At 31.5% G+C, this 24,432-nt stretch overlaps 3 protein-coding genes across 4 annotated transcripts; 2 read left to right on the plus strand and 1 right to left on the minus strand.

Annotated features, from left to right (window-relative positions):
- The first annotated feature begins 129 nt into the window (after nucleotides 1–129).
- LOC130893434 (cyclin-G-associated kinase) lies at nucleotides 130–15,200 on the plus strand. Its single transcript, XM_057799539.1, has 17 exons — nucleotides 130–954; nucleotides 1,007–1,068; nucleotides 1,144–1,318; nucleotides 1,376–1,641; nucleotides 2,628–2,850; nucleotides 2,935–3,182; nucleotides 4,316–4,482; nucleotides 4,541–4,880; nucleotides 5,588–5,835; nucleotides 8,056–8,161; nucleotides 8,218–8,393; nucleotides 8,496–8,689; nucleotides 8,766–8,896; nucleotides 9,990–10,362; nucleotides 11,854–12,236; nucleotides 12,588–12,749; nucleotides 13,639–15,200. The coding sequence occupies exons 1-17, from the start codon at nucleotides 822–824 to the stop codon at nucleotides 13,744–13,746; spliced, it is 3,495 nt and encodes a 1,164-aa protein (XP_057655522.1). The 5' UTR covers nucleotides 130–821; the 3' UTR covers nucleotides 13,747–15,200.
- Nucleotides 15,201–16,896: 1,696 nt separating this feature from the next.
- Nucleotides 16,897–20,448, plus strand: LOC130893252 (sorting nexin-30-like). Its single transcript, XM_057799189.1, has 5 exons — nucleotides 16,897–17,167; nucleotides 17,223–17,495; nucleotides 17,548–17,712; nucleotides 17,769–18,251; nucleotides 19,237–20,448. The coding sequence occupies exons 1-5, from the start codon at nucleotides 17,039–17,041 to the stop codon at nucleotides 19,567–19,569; spliced, it is 1,383 nt and encodes a 460-aa protein (XP_057655172.1). The 5' UTR covers nucleotides 16,897–17,038; the 3' UTR covers nucleotides 19,570–20,448.
- Nucleotides 19,907–24,413, minus strand: LOC130893253 (interferon-related developmental regulator 2). Of its 2 annotated transcripts, none has more exons than XM_057799190.1 (7): nucleotides 24,132–24,413; nucleotides 21,644–21,905; nucleotides 21,371–21,572; nucleotides 21,072–21,316; nucleotides 20,771–21,014; nucleotides 20,450–20,671; nucleotides 19,907–20,208 (listed from the first exon to the last, which is right to left on the minus strand). In XM_057799190.1, exons 1-7 carry the CDS (start codon nucleotides 24,160–24,162, stop codon nucleotides 20,131–20,133), a joined length of 1,284 nt encoding a protein of 427 aa, XP_057655173.1. In that variant the 5' UTR covers nucleotides 24,163–24,413; the 3' UTR covers nucleotides 19,907–20,130. The 2 variants fall into 2 exon arrangements, with proteins under 2 accessions (XP_057655173.1, XP_057655175.1); XM_057799192.1 differs by lacking the exon at nucleotides 24,132–24,413 and adding an exon at nucleotides 22,233–22,496.
- Nucleotides 24,414–24,432: the final 19 nt, after the last annotated feature.

Raw genomic sequence — 24,432 nt, forward strand, 5'->3', positions numbered from 1 at the left:
CGGTGAGTTTTTAAGAGATGCAATGCAGTCGATTTTTTTTAATAAGATAAAAAATCGATCAATTAAGGGAACTTCCATAACCATATAGCTCGACCAAGAGAGGGGATAAGTTCAGATACTACGCTGACCGACGTGACGGAAAGAAGAAGGTGAGAGCGAAGCTACGTAAGTCTTTTCTGATGAAATTTTGTTGAAGGCACGCAAAAGCTAATTTTCAGGAAGCATCATGAATACGTCGTTTTAAAAATAATGAGTTGTTAATAAATTATTTTATTTGAGACTTACATATATTGATTAATACTTAAATAATATTTATTGGTAGGCACAAATATTTATTGAAAGTTAATAGATTGTATTTGATGTATTAGATGTGACCGCACGATGGCCCCAGTCACCAAGACATCCAGTGGCTGTTCTTCCGTAAAGCTGATATCGAGTTATTTCGCTCGATTTACAGCCAGCTGCAAATTGGATTATCCCTCTGATTTCGCGTATATGATTTCACAGTGCTCTTTCAATATCTATGTTTTCCCGTCTATTATGGGCATTCAATTGGATAAAAATTATATGAGTAAGACAACAAAACAACAAATTGCATAGAATTAATAAACAACAAATTTTTTTTTTTTTCCTTTTTCTTCCCGTATCGCATAGTATAAATGCAGCTTAACGATTATTTTGTTGCTATACTTTGTTCTTACGTAAGGTTCTGTGATTGCGGTGACTGTTGACTTACGCAAAAGTGACATTAACATTGATAGTAGGAGGTAGAAAAATCTGTTAAATTATTTTTATCAGGAATTATGAATTTTTAAAGAACAATGAGTGAACTATTTAAATCGGCATTTGAATATTTCAGCAGTCCTACTAATGGACAAAACGAAAATAGTTTTGTAGGACATACTATTGAAATTTCTAACGTACAATTGAAAATAAAAAAAGTGATTGCCGAAGGTACTTTTTACTATTGATTTTTAATATTTTTGATAAATTAATAATATTTTAGGAGGATTTGCAATTGTTTTTGTAGCTCAAGATACTGCAACTGGAAAAGACTACGCTTTAAAGGTATTGTCTGTAATTTCTTTAAATTCACTTCTATTTTGAGTGTTTGACATTATTTTTATATTTTGAGTGTTTTAGAGATTATTGGCTGCCGACGAAGAAAGTAAAAATAACATTATTAAAGAAATAAACATATTAAAAAAAATATCAGGCCATCCACATATAATTCAGTATCTTTTTGCTTCTTATATCGATAAATCTCAAACACAACACGGACAATTTGAATTTTTATTAGTGACCGAATTATGCCCTGGTATGTTAGTTGAATTGAACAATTATTTATATATTTTTTTGATTATTAAAATTCCAGGAGGTTCTTTAGTAGATATTCTAAAATCACGTTCGTCTGCTTTTGATGTTGAGACGATAACAAAAATCTTTTATCAAACGTGCAAGGCTGTTGCACATCTTCATTCCCAGAATCCTCCTATCATACACAGAGATTTAAAAATAGAAAATCTTTTGATAAGCGCCGAAAGTACAATTAAATTATGTGATTTTGGATCTGCTACAACTGATGTATTTAGACCTGATATTTCATGGACAGCCAACCATCACGCCAACCTCGAGGAACAGGTAATACTTTTTATTTAAATTTCAATAATATATTAATTTTGTTACCAAATACAGGATATATACCAAGAAATTAAGGAATAGTTCACTTCAGAACTTTATAATATTTTTCCCTATATTATGTGGCATCTAACTAAAAAGAACTTAATAATGATACATTTTTTTTTGTTATTTTGATTTTGATTACAGTGATATTGAATTATAAAAATAATTACATCTATAGTTGTTTCTTTCTTAACAAAAAGGTTCTATGACGACGTTAGGCTCCAAAATTGGAATAGGAGTGTACCAAACACTGAAAGCCTGGGTAAGGTACCCAACCAGAAATTATCCCAAACATGAGATAAACATCTAGTTCAATAGTCAAGAAGCCATTAGAGCTATAAGCTCCAAAGTTATAAAAACTAAACTTCCTTGGGAATTCCTGAGCAAGCTAAGTAAGAAGAATATATCTACCCTCCAATGCATTACAAATCACACCATAATATAGGGAAACTAAATAGCAGACAAACTCTTCATAGGACCTAAAACCTTTTGTGGTATCACTTAGAGAACAATAGAGAAGGTACATAGGGGTACTGGGATAATCTACAGGGATTGAGACAGGCAAAACACTCCTGGGAAGCTATAACCAGAGAATATCTGTTGAATGTCTCCAACGTAACCAAAAGGAACCTATAACTACTAATGAGAGTCCTACTAATGGGAGACTTGTCGGGGTACTCACATACTTTTCTGTGATAAAACATTGAGATTCTATTATGTAAAGGACAAAAGAAAGTGTTACACTTGGCAGGTTATGAAATAGAAAATAAAGATATCTGGCAGTTAGAGCCATTTCATATGTTCTGAATTTTCTAAGAGGAGAGATCCCCAGTGTCACAGCAAAAAAATGGGACACCATAGATCCTATTATCGTACTTACATGACGAATATAGAAAATTTTTTTTTGTTATGCTCAAATTATATATGTAAGTTAAACATTTTAGATGGCGAAGTTCACTACTCCGATGTATAGAGCTCCAGAAATTGTTGACACTTGGAATAATTATTTTGTTGGTACTCCAGTCGATGTATGGGCGTTGGGATGCATTTTATATACGCTCTGTTATATGCGTCACCCCTTTGAGGACAGCGCAAAACTTAGAATAATTAATGCCAATTATACCATCCCTCAAGATCCCACTTTTTCTTGTTTCCATGAAATAATTAGTAAGTATTAATATGTGGTTGATAATCTTTTTTGTGTATTTTTCTTTACGTATCTCCTTTTTATTGTATAAATTTTTAAAATAGGAGGATGTTTGCAAGCCAATCCCCAGCAAAGGATATCGATAACATGTGTACTGGAAATGTTAGCAGCTATAGCAGAATCGAATCAATACGACCTCAAAGCACCTTTAATTTTATCTATACCACAACAAAAAATTCCGGAACCCCAATCATCCTTTTTTGACATGCCTCCTAATGACAACTCAAAAGTACCTCCGACTAGACCTGCTCCTCCAGTAGTCCAAGCAGCAAAAACTTATTCTAATCAACAAGTAAGCGAACGATTCTTCATTATTTCTTTGTGTAAAGTACGAGGTGGTAGTGAAAAATACTGTTAATTGATTGTTGTAGTAGTCTCATTAACTTCATGCGATACATTTGAGTCTGTTATTAATCATTATAATGTAGTATTTGTCGTGAAATGTAGGTCTTTAATGACGAATCTACATTAACTTTTGTTTAAAATTTCAAAAAAAAAGTGTGAAAGATATGTTATAATCTGTTATGTATAAATTTCAATTGAAAATTAGGTTCATCACCCATTATAAAGATTCAAATAATGAGAACATGGTGATGTTTTCATTTTAAATAGTGAGAACTGAATTGAGACTCACTGTATATAAAACGTTTTTATATATCTCTGTAATGAGATGTATAATTTTGTATGGGCAAACCTTGAATTCAAAGTATAAAATTGATTTATTTTAATATTGATTTGTTTTGTACTTTCCAGCTCTTTTATACAGTGTGGAAAGTAATTATTCAAAATTACAAAGTGAAAATAGATATGTTTCATTTTTAATACTACATACTGTATATTTTATTGGGAAATTACATTTTTTTGTCAAAAATTACCCTCACACTATTGTGGAAACTAAACTCAACAAAATAAATGGGACACGCTTTATATAAAACGATTTTATATACCTCTTTAACGTGATTTATAATTTTAATCTTGCATTTTAAAGTATAAAATTGATTTATTGTAATATTGATTTGTTTTTTAAATTTTATACATTTTTATATAGTGTGGAAAGTAATTATGAAAAATCCCTAAGTGAAAATATTATCCCTACCTCAACTCATCTTTAAATGACAAGTACATCTCCCATTTTTTGCATCAAGTAAATTCAATCATAACTATTTCATCTAAATTATTCATTTATTCTATTTTGCTTTTCACACTGTATATATTTCAGCTATGTGCGTCTAATATATTTTAGATGACTCTTTTTATCAACTATGCTTCAAAAATACTAATTTTGAAATCTGATGAACGCAATTATTTGGGTCTCATCAGTACAGTGTAATGGTACTATGTAGCTCGTAGACTACATAGTAATCCTAGTTAAAATTGTATGAATCGTACTGAGATTGGTTTTAAAAAGACACCCAAACATTTTAGGTTCCTTCCAAGCTCACTCCCCCTTCTCAACGGCATAATATACCGCCTCCACAAAGACCGGTTGAAAATAAACAGTCGGGATTGTTTTCCTCACTTAAAGGAGGAGCTGGGAGTTTTCTGAAAAACCTTAAAGATACAAGTAGTAAAATGATGGCTACAGTACAACAGTAAGATATTTTTTTTATTAATTTTTTTTTCTCCTAAATAAAGTAACTAAATTTTTAGAAGTATGGGAAGAACCGATCTGGATATCCATTACATAAGTTCCAGGATAATAGTAATGCCCTATCCATCCGAAGGATTCGAATCTACCTACAAAACTAATCATATCGAAGACGTTAGATTATTTTTAGATTCCAGGCATCCAAATTTCAAATATTCCATTTATAATTTAACCAATAAGCAGTACCATTCGAAATTTGGGGAAGCTCGAATAGTGGATTGTTCGTTTGCTTATCCAGAAACGTTCCGGGCACCTTTATTAAATTCCATGTACCAATTGTGCGAAGATATTTATCAGTATTTAGCAGGAGATAGCAGGAATGTTGTTGTTATCCACTGTATGGTAAGTAAATAATAATTTGGCACCATTTAATTTGTGAATTACTAAAAATGATTCTCGTTTCTACTTTACAGTTATCAGATAAGTTACAGGTCCTCATTCTATCCACCATCTTCTCCTCTACAGCTCCATTTATTCATTTTTTTGTCCATGTATCATTTATTTGTTCTACTGCTGCTTTCTTGATCTCCCCATTTGTTACTAAATGGCTTTTCCAGTCTCATAATTTCCTTCAAATTCAGATGATTCATATTTATTTGTTCTTATTGAGGTACAATTATTTTGAGTATTCTTTTCAAAAAAAATTTTTGAAGCAAAATGACAAATTTTTATTTTCTTATTTACATTGGGTCAGGATGCTATCAGCATTTATTCTTCTTCGTATCCATAGAAATGCAGTACTAGGTAGAATACTGTCTTTAGCTTGCTACTGCCTTCCAATAAGTATTGTCCAGACTTGGGTTTTTTCTCAAATCACCTTATTGTCAATGTACCTTCATATTTAAATGGAAATGTTAGAAATAATCATACTAACCACTATATTTACTACCGCAACTCACTATTACACTGCATAGAGAAAGTTTTGATGACCAAGATATCAATTGAAGACTGAAAGTAATCTATTGGTTACCAAAGATGCTAAAATTTTGTGGTTTAATATGAAAAAAAAAATCATTGTTTTAATTTATTTTATTATTTGAATTTTTTAGGATGGAAAAGCAACTTCCGCAACACTTGTTTGTGCGTTGCTTATTTATGCGGGGCTTTTCCAAGTACCAGAAGATGCTCTTCAAATGTTCGCCGTTAAACGATGTCCTCCCAATATGAGACCATCAGAGCTACGGTACCTCTACTATTTAGCGGATATTGTGAAGGAACCACCACTGTATCCGCATTATAATCCTGTTACTTTAGTTTCCCTACAAATGCAACCCATACCTTTGTTTACGAAAATTAGGTGAGTTTTATAAATATATGGAAAAGCTCTGTGTTTTATAAGATTTTAATAACCTCACTTTTATGTTCAGCAAAATTCAATATAACTGAGTGAGGAAAAAAACGTTGTTGGAGGGAAATATAATCAAAATACTTCAATTATATCATATCTAAACCTTAGTACATCCTTCTCTATATATGAACCTTATCTGCTATCTACAGTTAAGGCATTCCAAGACAGTTTGGGACATGAAATCATTAAAATTAAATTGTTCTTTGAAGTGTTTGAGGGAGAACTGTCCAACATTTCAAATAGATAGATCCAAAGTAACTTGTTTTATATTTCCTTGTTGGAATACTAAATATAAATTTTTTGTGGAATAAATAAATAAAAAATATCCCCACACAAACAAAGAAATAGTATTGCGATGGATATATCACCATTAACAGTCGATGAAGCAATGTATCGGTAAGATATATCCATGAACAAAGATGAAACGTTGATATTGTTACCATAGCCTGTTCTAACTATAGCTTTAAAGTTGCTAAAACCACAAGATCAAGAAATTACTCCTTCTGAGTATCTTGAACCCAAGGACACGGTAGACAAGAAGTTCCCAAACTTTTTTCCCTCATATATTGCTGTTTTCAGTAGACCCCTTGCAGATATATCTCCGCAATATTCTCAAATCTCGTGGAAAAACATGAAATGTTGAATTGAGTTTTCTGTGGATCCATAGTAGAATTGTGGGCGACCAAGAGCCATTAAGGAACATAGGCCCCACTTAACAGGCCGTTTGAAAAGCAGACCAGGCGCTTTGGCTTGGACCTTTTGACATATTAAGGTATGATTTCTAACCAAATGAAGAGGGCTTGGTTTTGTAGCCTTGGTCTTCCTTCTATTTTTTCTCCGCACCACCGATGTTGCCAAAAGCACCGGCTAGAGCCTCGACATCGGTAGAAACCGATGCTTTGGGGGTAGTGGATTCCGTGGTCTCAGTTTGCTCAGAGTCATGGTCCCTGCTCTTGTAAGAGACCTTGGAATTTTGCCAAGTTTCCCGCTAACATTGTTCGCGACAGCCGTCCTTAGCTTTGGTGTTCTTCCTCATGTCCACATAGGCGCACCAGAGGATGGGCGGTCGCTGGGTCGTCAAGGTCCAACGGTTCCTTGAGGTAACCCCCACTTTGGGAATCACCGCAGTGGATCCTTTGGATGGCACTGTAAATGACTCCCTGAATACTGAAACTATTAGTGTAGTCTAGTACAGTATCCGAAGATGATAAATTGTTTACTAAAATGCTTCTGGGTTAGTATACAAACAAGCTGGAAGGAATCAAATAAAGTTAATACAAGTGAAGACAGACAAATCTATCCTAGTAAAGTTGAAAGGAAAGACTTTCTGATAATGGTTACCACTATCACCAAAGATTAGAAGAAGTATGGATGATATATACCTTCAAAAGACCAAATGGTCTTCTCCGGGAGGAACATAAAGAAGTCTTGTATTGAAACAAGAAACAAAGAATGTTGTGGAAATATTTAAATGTAGTCCATATAGATTAGAAGAAGCATGTATGGTATATATCTACAAAAGACCAAATAGTCTTCTCCATGAATCAAATGAAGAAGTCTTGTAAGAAAACAAGCAATAAGGAATGTTGTGGAAATATTTAAATGTAGTCCATATAGATTAGAAGAAGCATGTATGGTAAATATCTACAAAAGACCAAATAGTCTTCTCCATGAATCAAATGAAGAAGTCTTGTAAGAAAACAAGCAATAAGGAATGTCGTGGAAATATTTAAACGGCGAGTCCAGATAATGGAATAGCTATACATCCAAGCTGGAAGGAAACTACTGAATGTAACTGAAGAAATACATCATTTTGAGTTACTGGGACACTATATTAGAAGAAGACTTTGATGTGTTCATATGAGTACTGAAACGTCGGAACAAGAAGCGAAGACACAAACATATGAGACAATATCACATCCACAGACCATTTGATGATAGTTGTTACCACTATTATTGAGGTTCCGATAAGATTAGAAGAAGCATGGATGGCATATACCAAACAAGCAACAAGGAATGATTTGAGTTAATATATATTGACATTTCAGTGTTTGTTAATAAACATTTAGACACTGCCGTTTGTGCATTAAAACTACCAAAATAAACAGTGACGTTCTAGATGACTTTTCAGTGATTAGCTTAAATTTTTTGACAATTTATTTGTTTCAGAGATGGTTGTAGGCCTTACGTAGAAGTTTATAGCGAGAATAGATGTATTTTATCCACGTTACAAGACTATGAAAGAATGAGACTGTTCAATATAACCGAAGGAAAGGTATGCTGATTGTATTGTGAAAATTGTTCCTCCAAAATTAATATTTCTGGTTCTAGTGTCTTCTTCCTATAAACGCCACGGTGTGTGGGGATGTTTGTGTGATAGTTTACCACGCTAGGAATATATTAGGTGGTGTAATGACACAGGGTAAAGCGACCGGTATTAAAATATTTCAGATACAATTTCACACTGGGTATATACCCGAAGAGGATACATGTTTGAGGTTTACAAAGTAAGTTCTTTTTATTTAGACAATAAACTGTTCGATACAAAAAGAGAGGTTTTTTATACGGGTTAACATAAATTATAATAATTGATAAATATTTTATTATAGGTCTGATTTAGATGATTTAGCCGAAGGTCAAGATCACTTTCAAGATAAATTTATGGTTAATCTGAATGTTTTCGTCACTGATACAGAAAGGAAACCTTCACAACCGGCTCCTTGGCTAACTGATCAAACTATACGTGTTGTCGATACAATGTTTACATCTCAATTAGAACAAGGAGAAACTATAGATAATTTTGGTGTGTTATCGTTATAATTATTTTAAAGCTGTCAAATTTTAATGTAAAACGTGATTAAATGATAATATTTTTGTAGTTAGTACGCCTGCTACTATTAAGAAACCGGAAATGCCACAAAAGAGGCCACCGGAAAGACCGTCCAGACCACCACCTCCTTCAACGAATGTTTTACAAGATAATCAAGAATCTTCTGATTTAGAACAAGTAGTAGGTGTATTTATTTATAGTATAACGAAGTTGATGTGAAAAAGTCATCTAGGGAATCAAAATGAAGTAGAAATACCATTTTCTATAGCGATACCCCACTGTTTTCTTCAATACGATCGCCATTTTTTTTATTTTCTTTCCTCCAGCTATTAAAAATCTTTTTTTTATCTTTTTGTCTTAAACCCCTCCCCTCAATTTCGAGAATTCTCTTTGAATTATATAATATAATTTTGAATTAATGGGACATTTTCGAAAATACTTCAATAACTGCATATTTATATGAACAAAAAATAAGTTACACGACAAAATAATTAAGAAAACTACTCCTTACTTATAATCTACCCTTCTGGAATGATTGCGTACCACTAATAGGATGTCTAACCTCAAATATGTTTCAAACCTAATTTAATTTTCACCTAGTGATTCCAGAGGAAAGTAGATCATCTTACCATCATTTTCCTTGGTACCTTTCTATACTAGAACGACGTAACCACTATCTGTAATGTATTCAGTATCTGTCTTACACCATTTGGTGTTCCTAGATATGTAATCGCTACTTGTCACTATTGTCCTTTCTAGCGAATTGCTCAGAGGATCTCCACTATTAATAATGCAAATTGTTTCTAAATCTCTATCTTTCGAGATCCTCCATTAATATTTTGTTACCAATGTTCTTTTCATAATAATCTTCTCGAACACAGCTCCAAAATACTTGGTAACTGCTTATTTATGTAGCCAAAGGATATAGGACAGGACTTCTAACCTCAAATATATTGTTGAACCAATTGAATCTTCACCTAGGGATTCCAGAGGAATTTTCACTGGGTGAATCATCGTACCATAACTTTGCTCTTTCTAGATATGTAATCGCTACTTGTTGTCACTATTGTCCTTTCTAGCAAGGTCCTTAGATGATCTCTGATAAGAACTCAAATTGCTTTTAAATCCTCATCTTCCATAAATATTCTGTTACCAATTTTTTTCTCAATAAAATCTTTTCGAACGCAGCTTCAGAATATTCGATCATTGCATACTTGTATAGACATATGAGAGGTTATAAAGGAAATAAGAATAATCTAATATTTATTTGCAGGTTACAAAATCAAATCTCATAGAGTCAGATATATTAATAGAAGCAGTTGATCTGTTGAATCTTAACTCCTCGTCCACAATAAATAATTCTAATGAAATATCTGCATCCCCTAGTACCAATTTTGATTTATTGAGCCAGTTAGGTGGAGATAATGAAGTAAATAATTTCACCCCTTTCAATTCGGCTCCTGTTAATAATGAAGTCAACGATAACAGTAAAATGTTCGATCCTTTTGCGTCGTTAGATGGTGCTGGAGATGGTAGTAATCTATTAGGAGGATGGAATCATTTTACCTCCTCAAATCCCGCTCAAAATTCCATACCACAAAGTAACGTAAAAGAACAGAAATCGACTGATCCATTTGCTGACTTAGGTAAGAACATGTGTCTTATCATTTTTTTAGAATCCATCCAGAAACTTTCAGCAAAATTACTGGACTTCTACCGTTACCTATCCAACCAGGAAATGGAACACTGGATGATGAGTCCAAGGATGATCTAGATTCTTGGAGGTCTACTCTTTTTTTAGGACACTTCATGATCAAATCCAAGACCTACTGATGATTATAATAGAAATCAGGAACAGGAATGGGGTTAAACGAGCCTCCCCATGAAAACCTACATCCAAACAAGAAATAAAAAAAGGTGGAAATCAATGTCAAGCTAAAACATTGAAATAGTAGAAAAACTAAGATGAAAGAAACTATAGTGAAAGCGGAAGACTTAGACGTGTTCATACACCAATAAACTCGATTTCCAGGAGATTACTATGTGTTAGAATGCCCTCAATACTGGAAAATCAAAATGAGAAGCGAAAACATATTCATCTTAGAAAAATTTATACAAAATCAAAATTGAAGATCTTCTCTTAATGGAGACTACTATCATCTAAGTCAAGATAAGGAGTTAAACAAGCGTCCCCATAAAAAAGACCGTCAAGTTTCGAGATTGGAATAGCATAAGAACCAAGCTGGAAGAAACAGATGATGTTAAGACATATCTATCCTATTAAATCTAGGACTAGATCAAAACTGAAGACCATATGATGATGGTTACCATTATTATTGAGGTTCAGCCAAGATTAGAAGTATGGATGGTATATATTTACAACAGACGAAATGGTCCTCTCCATGAGAAAGGTATAGTTCAAGTCCAAATAAGTAACGACGAATGATGTTGAAAGATTTAAACATTAAATTCAGATAAGGAGCAGGACGAAATAGATGAAAGACCATCATTTAAATAGGACTAAAAAAATGATGACTCCAAAGTCCAAGAATATATACTTCCAGGAGACTACTGTGTGTTAAAATGGAAAATCAAAAAAAGAAGTGAAAACACATCTATTCCAATAAAGGTGGAACAAAACCAAATTTGAAAACCTTCTAATGATTATGACTATTGTTATTGAGGACCAACCAAGACAAAAGACTAAACGATGCTCTCTAGGACGAAGATATAGAAGTTTTGTGTCCAAACAAACAACATGGGATGATGGTGAAAGATTTGGAACAGCAGAACAACCAAGCTAGAAGGATTTACTGGATAGAAGGTCATAGTTCCAAGTAATTGTTCCAGAATTAACCCATTTACATGGGATATGATCCACGGGATAAGAAAAAGCAGTTATTTTCACTATGAAAAGGAGTTCAATGGATAGATGGAAAGGAAACCAAGAAAACTTGTAAGTGTGAAGCAGAAATGCCTAAAACGAAAAATTTTGTAATGGAAGATAACAATAGATATTATTCAATAATATGTTGGTTTCGTATTTGATTTTCCATCTTCAGGTATGATTATGCTTTTGTTTGATACTTTTTTCAATTTTTGTCTATATTTATTTGATAATTTTTGTCTTGTTGTAGGTAATATAGGAAAAGGCCTAAACCTCAAGTCTACCACTTACCAATCTACTAGTGGATCTCATACTCCGAATACAGGACCACCGACAACACCCCAACACGGTGTATACTCATCAAATTCAAATACCGCAACGCCCAAACATCAAGCGAAATCGCCTATGAGCAGTGCAGATTACAACCGTGCACATTTCGATGCTCTAAACAAAAATCAACCCAACGAACCAAAGGTTAAACTGAAAAGTGACGATGTTTTCGGGGATCTATTGGGATCTCAGGGCTACAGTTTTACAGGAAAAAAGGAAAACGTTCCTAGAACTATGAATGCCATGAGAAAAGAGGAGATGGCTGCTTATGTAGATCCAGAAAAGATGAAGATTATGGAATGGGTGGGTTTATAATTAATTCCATTCGATTGTTGTTATTATTTTTTAATTTTGAGTAGGGTGCAAACGAAAATATCCCTAATATTTTAGCGTAGATATCAAAAATAGGGTTTGAAAAAAATTAATACATATAACGTTTTATTATATAAGCTAATTTCTGACCACCCTGTATATGTTTGTCAATTTTTTTTCAAGATTTTCAAGATTAAATCACCTTGTTTATATTTTTCCAAAAATTTTCAATGATATAAGAAGCTTTAGTCCTTATTTACGCAATTTTTTTTATTATTATGTTTCATTCCAAAAAATTAAGTTTTTGTGGAGGATTGCATCTGTCAATAATTTTGTTTATAGGCGGAGGGAAGGAAAAATAATATACGCGCTCTATTATGTTCGATGCACACCGTTTTATGGGAAGGTGCAAAGTGGAATAAATGTGAAATGCATACACTTGTTTCACCTGCCGATGTTAAAAAAGCTTATAGGCGAGCTTGCTTGGCAGTTCATCCAGATAAGGTAAAACTATTTCAATATTGTTACATTTAAACACACTATATATTTATATATCGTCGATTTAGTAAAGACAAACAAGTTATTAACCAAATTTTATATTCAAATACTTTTCCAAAGCCTCTATTTGAACTGATTTATCTTATATTGGATCCTTTTTTTCTTTCTGAAACACCAATTAGTCGCTAGGGATCAGATATGGAAGATAGGATGGATGTATAAGCAACTCGAAGCACAATTTTAACTGTTTCTTTGTGATTTTTTTCTCCAATCAAATAATGTAAATATGATACAAATGCCATTATCAGTCAATTGTAACGGTTTTGGTAGCTTTTGACGACTTTATCAGGTCCGGTCCACTTATATGCTCTTTGTTTTGATTAAGGTTTTATCTAAAGTCACATATTGATGTAAATTTTTTTTTTACCAAACACCTCTAAGAACCATAAATTCATCGTTATTTTGTGAAAAACCGAGTCACCTATTCGGAATGAAATATCTTTCCCAGTTTCAGGATCTTTTTATAGTTTTTGTTGTAACTGTCCTTCACATACCAACAGAATATGATTTTCCTGAATAAAAATCTCCATAACACTATTTACCATAACCTCAATGTTTTCCTTTTTTTAATTCTAACAAAGAAAATATTGAAGGAAATGAGTTGAAAATTTGACAGTTTATGACCTCTACATATAACTCTATGGCTTATATTGAACAAATAGAGCAAATTCTTGTCTTATTTCTTTCCGTTGCCCCTTTTTCCAAAATTTTTTCTTATGAGACCATCACAGGACTGTTTGGAATCCTTTTCTGCCAAGGGTATTGGCTTGTGAGTAAATATGGTGACTCGATGCTGCCTTTTTGTATTAAACCAATTTTAATAATTTTTTTTTAGCAAACTGGTACAGAAAATGAGAATTTGGCGAAGCTGATATTTATGGAACTGAATAATGCTTGGAGCGATTTCGAAAATGACGCCTCCCAGCAAAATATGTTTTCTTAACTGACATATTTTATGATAAGCCTAAAGGTTTTACTATTTTTTAACATTCCGGTACCGTAATAATATAAATTATTTACTTTAGAGTTTACGTACTCATAAAATAGATGATTTAACTATAGCTCTATGAAGTTATGAAGAGATCTCCGCAGTATTACGTGTATATCTTTTTTTAGATCGATTAGATTATACATTTAAGAAAATGTGTTTCCTTAACTTATTTATAGCGCTACTATAGGCGGAATTATAGCACAATTTATAATTAAAAACATTGAAATATGAACAAAATTACAATCGTAATTAATTTGTATTAAATGTGGATTGATTTGTTTCCAATAATATAATCATTTTATTTAATACAGCCATTATTTGGTCCTTCGAGCCGTATTTGAATGTTTAGAAGGCTCGAAGGACCATATAGTGTAATTTTGAGTGATGTATCTCGTTTGGTTCTGAAATGTGTTTCTTTAGTAGTTTAAATTCCTCTGGTTTCAGTCCAATTATTTCTCCCCATGTTTTCCAACTACATCTAACATAATAATTACTTAATATTTCACTGTATTGTGCTTAGAAACAGGATTTTAATTAATGAGTCCAAGATCAAGTCAAAGTAACTACACTAAAACTCTATATTACACAATTTGGTCCTTCGAGCCAAATTTGAACTTATGGAAGGTTTAAAGGACCGATTAGTGTAATTTTAAGTGTGAATATCACAGTTTCAGTTCCTGTATCTTCTTTGGTTATAAAATGTGTTTCTCTAATAGCTTAAACTCTTCTCATTTCGGTCTAATTATTTCTCCCGATGCTCAACTACATTAATCTAATAATCACTTTGTTTCTCTCACTGTACAGTCCTTATTTACAGTATTTCAATTCACGAGTCCAAGATCAATTTAAATTTACTAAACTATTGCTCATAATTACTCTGTTTGGTCCTTCGAGCCTTCTAAACGTTCATGGCTCGAAGGACCAAATAGTGTAATTGTGAGTGTGAATATGAAAGTTTCATTTCTTTCGGTTCCAAATAATGGTTAAGTTTCTCGAAAAAATATAATTTTCAGCAGATATTACTGTTCATAACGAACTCTAACACTCAAAATTACAGTGTCTGGTTCTTCAAGTCCTATATTGAAGGCTCGAAGAACCAAATATGTTCAATATGAGTATCATCCAACATTTTAAATAATATCATCTTACAATACAAGTTTTAGTTATTGGTGACTTTTTTGACATAGACAAAATACTTAAGAGGGTTAAATTTGTTGAAAATAAAAAGTATATATGATATTACTTATTTGCGTTATAGTGATCTTTTATGTTTACCGATATATTCTATTTTTATATTGTGACTGTGTTATTGAGATAGGAATTTTAAAATAATAAAAGGAGGAAATTAAGAGATTCCGATGTTTGTGGATGTTACAATATTAAAAATAAAATTTGTCTCAGTATAATTTTTTGTTTTAATGTTCAAAATTTTTATGGCATAAAAAGTACATAAAAGTTCACTTCGTATCGAACCGAATTTGTCAAGTTCCCTCCTCTCTAATATTCTCTAACACAGAGCAGCTTCAGAATATTTGGTAGTTGTATAGACAACGTTACGGGGGAAAGAAGAGTCAAATAACCAACCGAATAACCTGTTAAACTGAGTAGAAAAATTGTGGTCTCTCTCCTCTTGGAAAATAATTATTCGACATAAAAAATCATGAACATTTATGGGGGCCCCACAATGGGATATTAATAATTATTATTCAGATTAAGGAAATTAACGTCAATAGTTCAAATGACCCAAAGAAAGGAATTTGTAATCCAGAAAATTATCTGTAACAGGAAAATAATTATTTGTAGACACGAGGAAATTGGAGCCAGTAGTTCAATTGACCCAATACTATTTGCAAGGAATTAATTCTACAAAAATAAATTCATTTTTAGGAGCCTCACAATTACTCATAATAGAAAAAGAATTCTTTGAATGAAGGAAATTAATATCAGTAGTTCAAATCACCCAAGGAAGGGAATCAGTAATAAACAAAATGAATAAGGTGCAGGCATTAATTAGCGTCCCACAATAATCTGCAAGAGGAAAACCATTGACTTAGGATATTGATCTCAGTAGTTCAAATCACCCAAAGAATAGAATCAGTAATTATCTTAATGAAGATGTAGACATCAATGAGAATTCCATAATTATCTGTAATAGGAAAATAATTATTCTTCGACTCGTAGAAATTAGGACCAATAGATCAAATGACCGAGAACTACTTCCTATTAAGGGAATTATTAATTACAAGGACAAAAAAGTCTATAACTAGATTAACGCAATGAATGATGCTGCACCAATTGATCTAACATACTAATAACAGCAAGTAGTGCAAATTTAATCAAAAGGCAAATATAACATGAAAATAAAGGGAAATTTAGCTCCTGAGAAAACCGAAGAAATAATTAGCTAAAAGGCAGCACTGAAGACAATCTCGTCAAATACCCTACAAGTAATAGCGAACTGCCAATGTGATGGTTGGTAAGAAAAGGAGTGTAAAATTAACTGTTTGTTGATTAAAAATTCTTACTTTGACACTTTCAAACACTGATACCTTATTCAACTGCCTACAAAGACATGTATGTCGACATATTCGGATGTATTTGGTTTTTGCCAGGAATAATCGCTTGTTTTCGACTCAGGATCTATTTTATACAAGTTTTTTGACGAGAATCGTTAATATGGGATACCAAGCATCATTTTTATAAAGACAAAAATCATTATAAATCAATGTAAATTCATCTTTGAACGAACTATAGTCATTGAACTATGTAGTGTTCACTCCATACATTGAACATAAACGATTGTATTCGTAAAGGAATCATTTGAAGAATATTTAAGATGCGATATCATGGGAAAAAGGTTTCAAGCGTGATGGGAAACAGCCAATCAGCGTCATTCTTTAGAACATTATTCTGTCTGCTGGTGGAGAGGTAGTAGTATTATTTCATATAGATAATAACCCTATCAATTAAACTTCCATATATATTTGCAAATTAACATATTTTAAATATAATGTATGTGTAGCATAAATAATAGTGCTAATTGGCTGTTTTAAATACGATCGTTCTATTCTGAAACTACCTTAAAGCAGAGGAAAATTAGGTCACTTTCTAACAGCATTTGCAGTGAATGAATATGTTATTGGAAAGAAGAATTTGACAAATGGTAATAATTTGGATGTTTCCTATGTTCCTAATCTAACCTTGTAATCATTTAAATAAGTATAATAAATAATCTTTACTAAGAATGGCCAGTCGTACATCAGCGGTATTAGATGTAATAGTCGAAAATAAAGAAATAACTTCAGTGATAAAAGATAAAGAAACTGATCCGCTTAGTGTTTGTAGTGGTGATTCTACATACGATAATTCTTTGGTAAGTAAATATTAACATGTAAATGAATATCTTTTGTAATTGTAATGTTTTAAAGGTACAATCTCCAAGTATAGAGAGTTTTTCAACTATACATGATATAGAAAACCTCTCTGAACTAAATATGGATGAAAATTCGGATTTGTGTGTAAAAATTGACAATCCACAAAAACATTTGGATACACTAGAAACCTATATTATATTTAGAATTACAACTAAAGTGGCTAGAATAGAATTTTCTGAAAATGAGTATATTGTACATAGAAGGTACAATGATTTTTTGTGGTTACGACAGAAATTAATCGAGTGCCATCCATTTTGTATAATACCAGTAAGTTTAAAATAAATTCACTTCATTCCTTGCTCTATACGAATAATTTTAGCCTCTACCGGGAAAACATTCACTTATAGGCCAGTTAGATAGATATTCCAAAGACTTTATATTATTAAGAATGAAAGCTTTAAACGTGTTCATAACAAGAGTTTCAAAACACCCTATTTTAAGCTGTAACGAACATTTTAAAATATTTTTAACTGCTGCATCTTCAGTAAGTAATTCTTAAATTTATTTAATCAGACCAAATCAATGTTTTAAACTTTCCAGGATTTTACGTTACATAGAAGACAGAGACATCCGGTACAACAAAAAATAAAAACATTTAATCATGATAATTCCTCCCATAGTGTTTTAAAAAACAAACATATCGAATTTGATAAAACCAAAGCTTATTTAGCGACACTTTCTGAAAAACTGTCGTCGATTGAAAAGATTTCTAGTCGTATTAATAAAGAAAGATATGATTATGTTTCTGAATTGAATAGTTATCATCCAATATTTACAACTTGGGCAACATCTGAACCAGAATTATCAGAAATATTACAAAATATTGGTAGCGCTTTGGAAAGGAGTTCTGCAGCTCAAAATGCTTTAGTACAAAGTTATTGTAATACAATAGGCAATCCCATTAAAGACTTCTTGACTTATATTGACGTTGCTCAAGAAACTTTGAGAAAAAGGGAATCTTATCAATATGCATATGAGGTTTCCATGGATGAGTTGAATAAAAGACATTCAGAAAAAGACAAGGTAACAATTTATATTTAAAGGTACATAGAAAATGGAAAAATTTGAAAAGCTTTTTGGTTCTTTTGGAGTCAAGGGAATATGGAATCATGCAAAATTTTGGAACCTTTTCCTGGCAATGTTATCCATAATTTATTGTATACTCTTCTGGTTCAATTATTGGTAGATCTTCTATGTCCTGATGTACCAAGAGTTCAATTTGGTTTTGAGCTTTATGTGATGGCTGTTTTATTCCTATGTGGTAGATGCAGATAAGGATTGTCTTCTTGTCTACTAACTAGAAATCAATCTTTGGCCCAGAATGACTTTTAGATAATTGCTTTCGGTAGTCTTGGTAATTTATTCTTCTTGGTTTTCTGAAGTTTTCTTACCAGTTTGGTAGGCACTTCCTGTGGCAATAGATCTATTAGGTTCTGATGTAGCATTATATGTTCATTGCTTCTTTCAAGCTGATGTTCTGTTGGGTTTGGAGCTTTTTGTAACGAACCTTTTTTTGATGTTTGAAGAACACTGATTGGGTTTTCAAACTGTAGTACACTATTCCGTTGATGATGGCTATCATGAATATCACTCCTATTGGTGATCCAGCTACTCCTATGGTTTTTTTGATTTTATTTCCCGTTTATCAAGTTATTTATTTATTGAATGTAATTTCTCTTTGATATTCACAAATATGGTCATAAAATGGTTTTCAAAGTTACCACATTATCACCATAAATAGATTTCAACATTTTATGAACTTTTTTGGTACTTTTTTTCAACTTGAATGAATGTTAATACATTCATGTTTGACTATGGAGATCTCACAAAATTGGGAATAGCAGTAGATTAAGATTAAGGAGCTGTAACTGGTTGAAATTTATCACTGCTTGTCTCAATATGTGAGGGTATGAAAATACTAAATGGAATAAAGCAGATTTTGATATAGAAATTGATTTAAAGCAATGTAAAATATACTATAAAGAACTTTTGTATTTTCTGTTTCCAGTTGATTGCAAACGTTCATAATCCGTCCCAAGGTTCAACAGTATTCTCCATTTGGAAACAATCGAGTGATGATAAGTTGGAGAAATTGGGCTCTTACATTCCCCAACTGATAAAGAAAGTAGAATTGAACCAAGATAATTTGGAATGTGCCAATGAATCTTTGAGAAGTGATATACAAAGATGGCAGAACGAAAAGCAGCAATGTTTGAAAAACATATTATTAGACTTTGTTAATAAACAAATTAATTATTATCAAGCGACCGTTAACTCTTGGGAATATGTAACAAGGGAAATTAACAAACAGAGTTCATCTTTGAGGGGTAACTTGAAATAATAATAATATTTAGCTTCGATAGTTCACTCTTTTAATACAATAGGCTAATTATGATTGTTTTTGTTTTTATTAAGCATAAAGTTTGGATTATAGCAACTTTGTTAATGTAATATTTGTCTTTTAATCGTTGGAAATACACTTACAACATTGAAATAGTTCATAATTATTTGCTACAAAGGGAAAGAAATTTTTTGACGATTTTTCAGAATTAGTGAATAGTTTGTTCAATAAAATCATTTCTGTATATTAAAAGACCCTATTTTCAATATTTTAGACCTACTTGGTCAAATGAGATCCCAATTTCATTGATTTCAATTTTTATTAAATAAAAAAACAATTCACCGATTATAAAGATATATTGCAGGAAATGAAATTTACAAAAAAAAACAGTTAATTACACCTAAAAATTGGGTTGAATACTTCAGATATATTGCAGGAAATGAAATTTACAAAAAAAAACAGTTAATTACACCTAAAAATTGGGTTGAATACTTCAATATTGATCAAGTAGTAGAAATAATAAAAAAACGTTGTGCGGAATATTCTTCAAGATAATGGTAACTAGAAATCTGATCTTTTGTCTCTATTTCTGGCTCGGGACACAGTTCTTGCTTTGTAGTTGGCTGCATTCAATAAACGCTGCAAAATAAATGTAACAATCAATTCAAAAATAGTTCAAATTCAACAAGATGTTAAAATTATCAATTATACCAAATAAATATTGTAAATAGCAAATTTAAAGTATTTCAAATGTTATTAAGTTGTCAAAAGTTATTAAAATTGTCCATATACTAAATAAATATTGAAAATATTAGTTTAAGAATAGTTTAAATGTAAAACAAGTTGTAAAAATTATCAATATACTAAATAAGAAACTTACTTTTCGATACCGGTTCATTTGATCTTGGTTTGGTGTTGTGGCCACTGGAGGTGGTACTATGATTTCAAATATTTCACGAAGTAAATCATTATCCGTTAAATGAACATTAATACTCGGACCTAAAATATTACATAACATTTCATATTGTTTCCTCCTTACCCAGCTATCGAGCATCAACGTTTCTTTTCCGAATTTAATTTGTAATTCTGGTACTACATCGTTCTAAAACAAAAAGAAATAAATATTAATATGACCGTTCCACAAAGGGATTTGTAGCTGCAACTTTTAAAATAATATGATAATTAATAAAGGGATAATCACCTCTATAAATTGTAGTATATCTCTAAATGTGGCCCTCTGTTGTTTTCTATCTTTTTTGGCTCTATATTTATGAGAATCTGTAGCTAGCTGTTTCAAATTTTCTGTTACATCTAAAGCAAAATTTTCTTCAAAATCATCACATTCTTCCCTTCCTAATTCGAATATTAATGACAGCGCTTCGCCAGCTGCTAGTCTGACATCCAGATGAGGGGATTCCAAAAGTTCTGATAATTTTTCTAACGATCTAAAAATAAATTTGTTTATAGATTGAAATACAAAATATCAATAAAACTGTACTCACGGTAAAGCTTTAGAATTGTTGATCATAGTTCCAATATTTCCCGGTGATAGTAAAGTGAACAATAAATTCCAAGCTTGGATAGCAGAAGCATGCAGAACACCAATATCAGGACTAATTGTCGGAACAGTACCATCTCCTTTTAAGTAACTGGCGGAAAATATTGATTCAAACTGTTGCATTAATAGAATAACATCTCCAATTTCACCTCCAGAGAGAAACGTTATATTTCCCAGAGCTACACAACACTAATAAAATTATCAATTAAAAAATATCCTTTGAAGTAAATTAGAAATTCTTACTTTTGATCTAACCAATGGAGAAACGGTATTATCACAAATTAAAGTAAGTAGCAGAGGTTTTAATAACCGGCATATTTCTTCGGTAGCCTCTTCACCGCCAAGTTGTACACAAATAACTGCAGCCAATTCTACTGCTGCTATTTTTTCAGCGGCGGCACCTTTTTTCAAACTACGCTCTATACTATCACAAATCGTAAAGTACCTTAAAAGAATTAAAAGCAAAACTCAATAAAATCCTTTCCAAAATAATATACAGTGGAAGTAAATGCTTACCGATCTCTGATAAAAACAGGCATGCATTTTTTTATAAAAGCCTTAGTTAATGTTTCGAAGCAATTTATTCTGCCTTGTGACGATTTTTGGCTAAGACCATCAATATTTTCACATAATTTCTCTTCAAGTTGTTCTTGAAGCATCTCAGGATCATCACCGTCTTCACCACTTCTAATTTCTGAACTGTTACTGATAATGCTTGCGTTATCCATAAATGATTCATCATCTGATGAGTTAAAGGAACCGTCATATCGCCTGCGATCTATAAAATACATGAAAAAGTTCTAATTAGTTTGATAATTTAGTTAAACAGGCCTATTGATTAAGTTCCTTTAGCTTATTGTAGTTGTTTTGGTAGTACATTATTGAATCAATTTAAAATAAAGTAAGTAATGTTTTTAAAATTGTTTAACACGGGTGCTAGCATCTGATCCTTGGATTAGTACTTATTTTCCTTCATTTTGACAAATTTCTTGGATTATTTTCATGTGAACTGTAATATTAATTAACCTCATTGCATTTGGCATCAAATTTAAAAATATAGGACGACAGATTATATGAACATTAGATTTAATGAATATATTTATACCTTCTTCTTTATGTGCTGCTCTAAATAACATGTTCTTTTTCTTTTCGTGTCAATATTCAATAAAATTTGGTGTCAAAAGTGACATCCAGGTATTTAATGGTAAGTTATGGTTGTAAAATGTAATTATTAAGGTTTATTGTAGGGAATTAGTTAATAACTTTAATTTTTTGAACCATATAGGTAGTTATAGTTTCGATGAGATTTTACAGAAATTGCATGTTTTAAAGTTTTGTTGTGTCCTGAATGGTTTTTTACAGATTTTACCTTAACAACGGTCTAAATAACACTAGCAATTTTTTAAACAATATTTATTTATGAGTTTTTTTGAATATTTATGATTTATAAGAATTTAAAATAGTCCTTCAAAGTGTTTTGACATCTTTATCCAAAATATAATAGGTAAGATTGAAAATATAAGTATAAATTAGTAAATTACATTTTATGTACAAACAAAAGTTGATTTATTTTATCAGCAACTTATAGAACTAACTTAAAAACTGACTTATCACCATCAAGACAGATAAATCACATTAAAAATAAATGCTTTCAAAACTGAAAATCCAATTTATTTTTAGCACTGGCATTAATTTAATAATGAAATTACTGATATATTTTGACATACTACTTACACTACAGACCAAAAATGTTTGCCCACGCCATAATCCATTCATTAAATTTCAAAATAATACATTTCTCTTTCATTGTTTTCATTATCGTAAATTCAGATTTGTCTGGATCCATGGATCCACCAGAAGCTTAGAGATAGAAAATGTGATCAACGATTCACAGGTCCAGAGAGAGCAGCTAAAATCAATGAATCTATACTCTACAGTATTTCTACAGTAAACAGGAGAATGAGAGAAGCCGGCTAGCACCTGATCGGCAGAAAATTTATCTTCCAGCATGACAATTGAGTTGTTGTGGGACAAATTGGACAAGGCAGACAGAAAGCAGTGTCCTCCCACTTCACATGTTTGAATGGAACTAAATAGACGACGATTATTTGTTGAAATTGTTACAGAGAATGTCAAAATTGTGCACCGAAATAATAAAAGCAAAAGGGGGTTACATAGATAAATAAAACATTTAAATATGTAACAATTACAGACCATGGTTTTATTATTACTATATTTTCTTCTACATATATATGTTCTTTAAAATATAAAAATAGATCGTTTTGTTTTTATTTGTATCACACAAATTATTGGGTGAGCAAAAACGTTTGATTAGTAGTATAAATACTTAAAAATACGGACAGCATTATTTCACAAATGATTATGCAATAAAGATTTCAAATCTACTAGTAATAATAGAAGTAAAACAAGCATCCTGATATTTACTGTGAAACATTTGAACAGAAATAACGAAAAAATATCCAAATAAAAAGATATTAATTCCTATTAATATTTCTGACAGCTCACACCCATGCTAGATTTCATAACTTTAGAAATACTATCTTCCTGAATACGTTATTGAATAATTTTGATGAAACTATTCTTATTCTAAATAAAATGACTAAGATTTAACCTTGACAATTTTTAATATTATCAAAATTAATTATTGCTTGCTAAATATAATGTCTATTGTATCCAAATCATTAGTAATCACGCATAAAATATTAACACGCATTGTAAGTCAAATTATTTTACTAATATTGCAACATTCGTATCGATTTTAAGAATGAGTATGAATATTGCAGTTAAATTGGATGATGGACAACAAAATTTGGAGACAAAAAGAATCTCTTTGTTTCTGCAAAAAAATACTTGCATTCCATATGTCATACGTTTGATAAATTCGAGATCGAATTATCAGAATTTGACGTAACAGAAAAATTAGAAAACCTTATGGAATATCTCAATAAGATTCATTTGGTGAGTAATCATATTAAAAACTTACCAGACCTTCCCTTTCGTTTTCCTTTCGGCATGGTCACAAAATTAAACAAACTTATTCTTAAATTTACTAAATAAAACAACTAATTTAGCACTCGATCAAGACGGTAGATTGTTTTTTAAAGTTTTTCGAACACCTATGCTCAACACTTGACATTTAATTTTAGATAAAATGGTCGTAAAACTCAATAACATGTTTTCAGTTGAACAAAATATGATCAACTTAGTGCCGTTTAATGGCGAAAAAATGTTATATTGTCATTTGTCGTTCAAATTCGACTTTCTCCGATTTTCCACGTTTGCGC

Source organism: Diorhabda carinulata, chromosome 4 (genome assembly GCF_026250575.1).
Source record: "Diorhabda carinulata isolate Delta chromosome 4, icDioCari1.1, whole genome shotgun sequence".
Taxonomy (NCBI): Eukaryota; Metazoa; Arthropoda; class Insecta; order Coleoptera; family Chrysomelidae; genus Diorhabda; species Diorhabda carinulata.